The sequence below is a fragment of the Mustela nigripes genome, chromosome 11, assembly GCF_022355385.1.
Source record: "Mustela nigripes isolate SB6536 chromosome 11, MUSNIG.SB6536, whole genome shotgun sequence".
Lineage (NCBI taxonomy): Eukaryota > Metazoa > Chordata > Mammalia > Carnivora > Mustelidae > Mustela > Mustela nigripes.
The window spans coordinates 4,626,997-4,635,937 of NC_081567.1; the positions used below are offsets into that span (position 1 = coordinate 4,626,997).

At 49.8% G+C, this 8,941-nt stretch overlaps 1 protein-coding gene across 2 annotated transcripts in view; it reads left to right on the forward strand.

The window, feature by feature from the left end:
- DAGLB (diacylglycerol lipase beta) overlaps positions 1–6,734 on the forward strand; it is a 31,181-nt gene extending 24,447 nt beyond the window's left edge. For both annotated transcript variants that reach the window (XM_059414384.1, XM_059414385.1), the window contains 4 exons: positions 4,397–4,465; positions 4,549–4,621; positions 5,550–5,800; positions 5,913–6,734. In XM_059414384.1, coding sequence (XP_059270367.1) covers positions 4,397–4,465; positions 4,549–4,621; positions 5,550–5,800; positions 5,913–6,108 — 589 coding nt within the window. In that variant the 3' untranslated portion in view covers positions 6,109–6,734. The remainder of the gene's footprint in view (positions 1–4,396; positions 4,466–4,548; positions 4,622–5,549; positions 5,801–5,912) is intronic.
- The last annotated feature ends 2,207 nt before the right edge of the window (positions 6,735–8,941 follow it).

Here is an 8,941-nt window from a genome sequence, read left to right on the forward strand (position 1 = left end):
TTAACCACTGAGCCACCCAGGCGCCCCTGGATTTTTGTTTCTTATTTAAGAAATCTTTCTATGCGGCACCTGGGAGGCTCAGTCAGTTGAGCGTCAGCCTTCAGCTCGGGTCTGATCCCAGGGTCCTGGGACTGAGCCCTGCACCAGCCTTCCTGTTCACTGGGGAGCCTGCTGCTTCCCCTGATTGTGCTGACTTTAAAACAAACAAAAACCTTTCTATATTCTAAGGATATGGAGCTTGTTTCCTTTATTCTAACAGCTGTTAGTCTGCCCTTTCAACTTTATGTAGGTCTGTAATCCTTTTGTGTTTTTGTGTGGTGTGAGGCAGGGATCCAGTTTCATCCCCCACTCCCAACACCGCCCATTATCTTAGCCCTTTCCCTACTGCTAAGGCGAAGTATTGGCATCTAGTAGTGCAAATCCCTGTGCCTTTTACTTTTGAAAGACCATGTTGGCTCTTAGCCCTTCACACCTCCATGCCAATTTTAGAATCAATTTTGCAAGTTCCATAAACAGATTAGAATTCTTCCAGCTGCCTTTATTTTCTAGTTCAGTTTGGAGGTAACTGACAGATGCTGTTTTTTTCACCTTTAAACATGAAATCAGTTTTCAGATATTCAGGGCCTCTTTAATTTTAGTATCTTTTCACTTAAGTTTTATGATTTTCTCCAGTCTTACACATCTTTTGCTGACATATATCAATCTCATAGAAATTTGTGTTTTGTTTTTTTTTAAATAAGATTTTATTTATTTATTCGACAGAGAGAGATTACAAGTAGGCAGAGAGGCAGGCAGAGAGAGAGGAGGAAGCAGGCTCCCTGCTGAGCAGAGAGCCCGATGCGGGACTCAATCCCAGGACCCTGAGATCATGACCTGAGCCGAAGTCAGCGGCTTAACCCACTGAGCCACCCAGGCGCCCCTAGAAATTTGTGTTTTGATCTTATAGCCAATAGCCTTGTAGACTTGTTTATTATAATTCATCCACAGTGATTTTTTTTTTTCTTTACTGTGTAAACTAATTTCATGTATCACAGCTTTGTCTTTGGCCTTTTGGGGCTGATAGGATCACCATTAAGATGTCCTGTGTCCAGGGACACCTGGGTGGCTCAGTCGGTTAAGCCGCTACATTAGCTTGGGTCATGATCCCAGGGTCCTGGGATCGAGTCCTGCATTGGACTCCTTGCTCAGCAGGGAGCCTGCTTCTCTGCCTCTGCCTGCTTGTGCTCGCTCTCTCTCTGACAAATTAATTAATTTTTAAGAAAAGATGTCCTGTGTCCCTTTGCAGTTGGTCCCTTCCACCCATCCCCAAGTGCACAAGGACCTTTTTTGTCACTATAGTTTTGCCTTTCTCAGAATGTCCTATACATGGAATCCTACGATATACAGGATTGTGTTGCATTTTCTTTTACTCACTAAGATGCATCCAGGTTACGAGGATGCTTGCTTCATTCGTAAGTGTATGATCTTCAGTGTCGGTATATCTTGCTCAAGCAAGCTTCAGAGTCTCAGATCTGTGAGGGCCTCGTCACATGTGACTGCCTCTGCGCTCCCACTTTCAGAGCCTCCCGTCAGCATCAGGCCCCCTTGTTCTCATTTTGCATCTCCAACCTCTCATTCATACCTCTATGTCTCTGCTTTTCGTGCTAGAATTTGGATAGTTCTTTAGATGTGTTTACTAGTTAACTGATTCTTCGTGCTTATGATGATGTTAAAACTGTTGCCTTATGGTGGAATTTTCCTATACAAAAATTAGAAATTCGAACCGAAGTAAAGAGAATAGTGTAATAAGCCACCATTTCATCAGCTTCAGTCATTTTGTTAACTTGACCAATCTTCACGTACCCCACTGTACCCACCCCGTAGATCCCCATGGCCGGAGTGCTCTGAAGCAAATGAGACCTGTCATTTCATCTGTAGCTATCCTAATATGTGTGTAAAGCATAGAGCACTTAAAATTTGATTCCAGTATGTTCTCCCAAATATCTTATGTTTTACAGTAGATTTCTTTAAATTCCAGACAGGGTTCTCGGATTGGATATAGTGCATTTGTCTTGGAACTGTATTTTTGTTTTTAAATCAAATTTAATGGCATGTGTACAGGGGATCCATAGATATGGAAGTTCTGTAATTCTCCTCTAATGTATAGATAGTTCAGTTCCCTCTTTATTTCTGAAACCAGGTTAGTTCTGGAGAATCCACATTCTGGATTGGATAGTCACTGTGTCATTTAACATGTTCCTCTGTACTGTTGGCTGGTGTCCTAGAAAATGGTAATCATGTCTAGGGATTTGGTCGATTCAGGTTGGTTTGTTTTTTTAAGATTTTATTTCTCTGACAGAGAGACAGCGAGAGAGGGAACACAAGCAGGGGGTGTGGGAGAGGGAGAAGCAGGCTTCCCACCAAGCAGGGAGCCTAATGCAGGGCTCGATCCCAGGACCCTGGGATTATGACCAGAGCCGGAGGCAGATGCTTAACAACCCGCCACCCAGGCGCCCCTCAGGGTCAATTTTTTGACAACAGTATGTGGTGGCCACGGTGTGTGGTTCCTGCCGCACCGTGTAGGGAGGCACGTCTGCTGGTCTCTGTGACGTCGTCGGCAGTACTAATTGAAAGATACGTGTTCTAGTAGAGGCTGCAAAATGCTGATAGTCTGTCATTCTTTCTGCATTCAGTAGCTGAAGATCAGAAAGTACTTTTCTTCCAAGTAGTCGGTCACTCTGGTCTGTTATTTCTCACCACGTAAGCTGGAGACACATGAATGCGTGAGTCTTTCCCTTTCTTTAGCTGCGTTCTGAGTAGTGGATTGGTGTTCCAGCAGCTTCCAGAGGCGACAGGAATTTTCAACTATCTCAGTCCCTTGCAGTTTCGCTTTCGTGTTCACACTGTCTTGTCTTTGGCCTGCGGGAATCCCTTCCAACTAGGCTTCTCACCCTGACACAAGGCTGGGGGTCTGACGGTCGGCTGTGCCGGTACACAGACTCCACCGTTTCTCCACACGGTGTCGGCTGTTCCAAGTGGGAAGTGGTATTTAGAGACCATAAGCCAGATACCAGGTGTCTCCTCACCACCAGGCAGGTCACGGTTTCTAGGCCTTTCCTGCGGGTTGAGGTCGGAAACGGTTCTTACTTCAAAGAGAAAATGTGTCTTTAGTTCACGTTGACACTTTCAACTTAAAGATCAGGGTTTTTACTGAAATTACATGATTACATACTTGGTGTTTAATCTGCCCACCCAGCCACGCGTGTGCACACGTGTGCACGAACTGGGGGTCCGTTTCACGGTGACTGCTGCAGGCAGTGCGGGGTCTTTTTGGAGCTGCTTTAGTTCTTATGTGATAGCCCCGCTAGGGACGTGCAGCCACGTTTCTGTTGCTGTCGTCACTTGACGTAATTCTTCTGGTAGTAGCACTGTTGGGCTTGTTTCATTTGGCTTTTGATTTTAGGAATTGCTTTTGTTTTCATTTTCAGTTCTGTAAAACAATGACATGTTTCCACAGACAACTCTTTAAACAAGGTACACTCAGAAATCTCCCTTTCTCGGGGCGTGGCTCAGATGGCTAAGCGGCCGCCTTGGGCTCAGGCCATGATCCCAGCGTCCTGGGATCGAGTCCCACCTCGGGCTCCTTGCTCGGCAGGGAGCCTGCTTCCCCCTCTGCCTGCCATTCTGTCTGCCTGTGCTCACTCTCTCTCCCGCTCCCTCTCTGACAAATAAATCTTAAAAAAAAATAAATAAATAAGTAATCTCCCTTTCTCTGTCCTTCCCTCAAGCAGGCATTAGGTTTTGACTTAGCTTTCCATTATCCTCACTTAGTTCTATGTGAGAGCAAGTGTGTCTGTACCTGTGCATCCCTCCGCCTCCTGGGTAAAGGCAGCGTCTGCCTGACCCCGTGTGTGTTGGGCTCTTCTGACTTGGCCACACATCCCGAGGTCGCCCCACAGGGCACAGGGCAGCCGTGAAGGACTCGGTGCTCTGCGGGCGGGCCGTGGTTTGTGCCCTGAACTGCTCTCCACAAACAGCCCTTCGCGTTCCCAGCCTCTGCTGTGACGAGCAGTGAGAGCTGCGGTGAAGAGCCTTTTGCCTCATTCTACCGCCGGCCCAGCGCGTCTCTGCGAGTCCCCCGAGCGGGGCTTTTGGGTCACAGGACACGAGCACAGGCGTGATCTGCCGTCTTGATCTGACTGTGGAGGTTGTGGCTTTCCTAGAATCTGGCAGATAAGTTTCTCTGATCAGAGTATGTCTGTTTTACTTCTCATCCCCTTTAAAGGGAAGAGAACAGTTTTATTCTCTGGAAACTTTCCTCACTGACCTGGCAGAGTAACTTGATTTCTCTTTGGAGTTCTTTGTGGGGCAGTATAATCCTAAAACCTCCCTAATTTCTATTTTTCTGAAATTTCAGCAAATCCCTTTACGAATACTCTAAGACCTTCATCGTGTCACTCGTCCTCGGCAAGGATGTCATTCCCCGGTGAGTCCGCTGGATGCTTTGTCTGGGCTCGGGGCGGCCGAGACACCGAGTACTGAGCCTCCATCTGGTCTTTTGCCGAACAGGTTAAGTGTGACTAACCTGGAAGACCTGAAGAAGAGAATTTTGCGAGTGATCGCTCACTGCAACAAGCCCAAGGTAAGTGGGGGGCCTGGGAGCGCATCTGGGGGGTCTGAGGCTGGACGGGCCACGGGGAGGTGCTTCCAGCTCCCGAGCCTCTTCGCCCAGGGCCTTGGATGCTGTTGCCTGGAGCGCTTCGCCCTCTGTGCGGACTTGGGCCTGGCGTCCCATAGGCGATGCCGAAGGCGGCACGCGCTCGGTCGGTCACGGGATGCCACAGTGAGAAGCCTCCAGTAGAACCTTCCCTGTCCTAGCGAGGGGACTTGCTATCTGTCGTACTTTGTTAGCCTGTCTTGTGACCAACAGTATTTTGATGCTTTTGGTCCCAACGCTGAGAAAACAGATCTGCCAAACAGTTTAAGAAATCCAAGTACAGGTGTACCGGGGGCTGTTGCAGTCGTTAACAGTGGTGGCCGGAGGTTGTGTTTACCACTAGAAAAAGACAGCCATGGCGTAGTGAAAGGTTTTTTAAAGGGCAGATTTAAAAATGATTCTGCGAGGATATATCCCCTAAGGCAGTGGATATGAAGTTTTTAGAAGGGATTTTCACTTTTTAACCGGTTTTCTGACATTTTTGGTTGTTGCTCCTCAAAAAAATTTATTTAAAATAAGCTTCTCCTTACCAACTGTTCCCCGCTCAGAGTTCTTAAAAAAATTAATGAGTGTCATTAAGGGAAAGAGTAAAGCTGGTTGGCAGGACTGTCTGAGAAGAATGAGGGTGATTTTCCTCAGAGTCGGCAGGGTTTGGTTTCTCGTACTGCTTCCTGTCTGATGTGGCTTCACGGCCCAGGAGACACAGGAGTTGAGGCCCCTGACATTCCCGCCCGTAAGATCCACGATTTAGAGATGGCCGGTCTGAGCTCTGAGGGTCACTGTCCCCCAGCACGAGCTTGAGGGGCCGAGGTCCGAGTGACCAGCAGGCTGCCTTCTCGGGTCTGTCCGCCAGTACCAGATCCTGCTGCACGGGTGCTGGTATGAGCTGTTCGGAGGAAGCCCGGAGAACTTTCCCACGGAGCTGGACGGGGGCACCCAGGGAGACCTGACACAGCCGCTTCTGGGGGAGCAGAGCCTCCTGTCGCACGGGTCCCCGACCTACAGCTTCTCCAGCGACTCCCCCTTGGAGTCCCCCACCAAGTACCCCCCTCTCTACCCTCCCGGCAGAATCATCCACCTGGAGGAGGAGGGCACGGCAGGGAGGTGAGTGCGGGCAGCGCGGCCAGGAGCTGCCGGGGCTCGGTCCACGCAGGTCGGAATCACACAGGTTTCAGCCTAAAGGGCCGCCCGGCTCGTTCACCTCTGTCTTTCCCAGGTTTTGCCGTTCCGCTGCTCGGTATAGCGCGAGGTGGTCCCATGAATCACAGTTCAGCAAAATACTCATCGGCCCCAAGATGCTGACAGACCACATGCCGGACATCCTGATGAAAGCCTTGGACAGCGTGGTGTCGGGCCAGGCCGGCTACGCTTTCTGCCCCGCTGGAGGCGGCTCGAACGTGGATGTGGTGTAACCGGGCCTCACGCAAGCTGCTGAATGACGACAGACTCCCGCTTCTGTTCTTGACCGACAAAATCAGAGAGATTCCCATGATGCCGGAACCTCGGATGTCCACTGGTAGGAACTGGATGGTCCTCTAAACCACGGGCTCATTTGGGAAGTCGTTCTGATCCCAGTATTAGCAGAGCCAGTTGTCAGGAGAGTACGGAGAGGATGGGACTCACACGGGAAGCTTCGGGAACCTCCAGGGCTTTTCCTTAGTGATCTGAGAACTGTCCCAGGAAAGGGTGGGAATCCAAGACGAGGTTCAGATGCGTTCCCACCTCTGCTGCCACCTTTTCACTGATGGGGTCTTCAGGGTCTTAGCACTGTTGAGAGGAGTCTGAACCAAGGATACAGATGTGCAGTTTACGTTGCAGACGGGATTTTCCTGGCTGCACACACCTGTGTACTCCATTGTCACGGCGCACACAGGCTTTCTCCCGGGTGGCCCCGAGGTCGGGCTGGGAATTAGGACCCCTGCCCCTGAGCGCGCCAGTCTCCACATCAAGCTGACTGCTTCATTTGCACAGGATATACTGGCTTTTGGAGGTCAGCCAGTGGATTCAGAGGGAGTTAATAAAGCACTTACATGTGTCATTCGTGTCTGGACAGTTATGTACTCATCCACTGGATGTTTCCAAAAAGGTCTGTTTTACTGGCTGGTTGTGTAGCAATCCTGTTTATAAGTTTTGTCTACTGTAAACAACAAAAATGAAGCCTTAAGCTTTCTTGGAGCTCTGGGCTAAAGGGTGAAGATCACACAGGCGTCTGATTTAACCCTACCGAAGTGCCAGAAAATGACACTAAATGGATCTCTTAAAAAGCAAAAATCCGTAAGGATGGGGAAAGAAGAAAAGGAACGTGGGTTGACTAGAGGTAAACAGACTAAGGGCCCAGCTACCCTGGCTTACAACTCTGCCCCCCCCCCCCCAAGCGCAGCAGGGAATCAGGAAGTCCGGCCCTTGGTTTGCTCTGGGGGAGGGGCCCGGATAGCAGGGCAGTGGGAGGCAAGGGGATGACGCTCCTGGCTTCCCACACTTGGAGAAGATGCCAGACCCCCCTTCCCCCCGAAGATTGTCCAGGGCAACCTGACCTCTGGAGACCCCTCCCTCAGGGCCTCTCAGCCCTCACACCAATACCACCTTAATCTGAGTACCTGCAAAGGCCATTTTAAAAAACTGTGATTGAAATGCGACGGTTGCTATAAGTTTCGTTTCTAAACACAATTCCTGTATGTTCCTAGTGGCAGAAAGCTCAAAGATCTTGGACACGCCTTGCCACCACCTGCGGTGCCCAGTTTCCAATCTGCCTCCCCTTTCTTAAGATGTACTTATTTTAGAGCAAGCATGAGGAGGAGGGGTGGAGGGAGAGAGAATCCTAAGCAGACCATGCTGAGCGTGGAACCTGACGCAGGGCCTCACTCATAGGATCCTGAGATCGTGACGTGAGCCGAAACCAAGTCAGACCCTTAACCACCTGCACCCCCAGGTGCCCCTGCAATCTGCTTCTGCGGACTCTGAACCTTTAAGCACTGGCCAAGGCCTGGCAGGCACACTTGAAACATGGGACCAGAACAGACTACTTAGATTTAGAGCTTGGGAACAGAGAAAGTGTCGCAACCACAAAACTGATGCCGAGACTGGAAAGTGGAGAATCAAGAATGCCTGGAAATTAGAAGCAGGACAGGTGGAAGTGCAGAGCTTGTGGGTGGCGCAGAGCTATGGCAGCACACAGAGCCCACCCGGCACAAAGGAGAAAAGCAGACCAGGACGTGCAAGCCAGGGCGACAGTCCCATAGAACTTGTCAACAAAAATTCACCCCACACAATGGAAATGGCCAAGGAGGACCTGAGAGCTGCCTTCCAAACTGAGGGGGACTGATCTCCGCCCTGGGATTTCCAACCAGCCAGAAAAGACCAGGAGAGAATGAAGTTATTTTCAAAGACACAAGGGCTGAGAAACAGATTACCACACGCTTCTGTCTCGGGAAGCTCCTGGAGGTGGTGGTCAAGATGAGGCAAACTAAAAAGGAGTCGGGGCAGCTGGCTGGCTCACTGGATCAAGTGTGTGACTCCTGACCTCAGGGTCGTGAGTTCGAGCCCCACACTGGCCGTGAGGATTTGTACTAAAGATCAACAAACACATCAGGCAGTGGTGGCCTGAGGATTCTGAGACTTTAGGAAAATGAAAATCAGTGAAACACGTAACACATGCTGACATCTTGAGAGATTTAGTCTGCAGATGGAGGTTCGCTTGAATCATGAAGCGCACAGGAAATGAAGCAAATCAAATACAAATGATCCCTGACAAGAAACAAAAAGTTGTGCAGCCAGATTCTGTTATTCCAGGACTGAGCTAGGAATATTCAATCGGTCACAGACGCTAAATAACGACCCAAATCATTCTCTTGAGGGAATGGGAAACTGTTTGGGGGGTGGGGGCTGCCATGCAGAAGAGTATCTGTGGTAACAGCTGAAAATGAAAAATGCAACCAGAAATCAAGTGACTTAGCCAGACCCCCAGGGAGGGGAGGGGCTGGAGAACTGAATCAGATAAACTGCCATTTAGTGAGTGGGACTGTGCAACAAAGCCTGTGGAATAAAACCCAAAAATGGGGAGTGGGAGGGTGCAGCTTGCAGGTGGGTGAGCAGGTGGAGATTTGGGGAGGGGCTCCCGGAGAGGGCGTGGAGGCTCCGTCCCCCTCCCCCATACCTGGCCCTAGGCAGCTCTTCCATCTGGCTGTTCACTTTCTATCCTTTCGTAACAAACTGGTGATCTAATAGGTTAAAAAAAAAAGTCAGGCA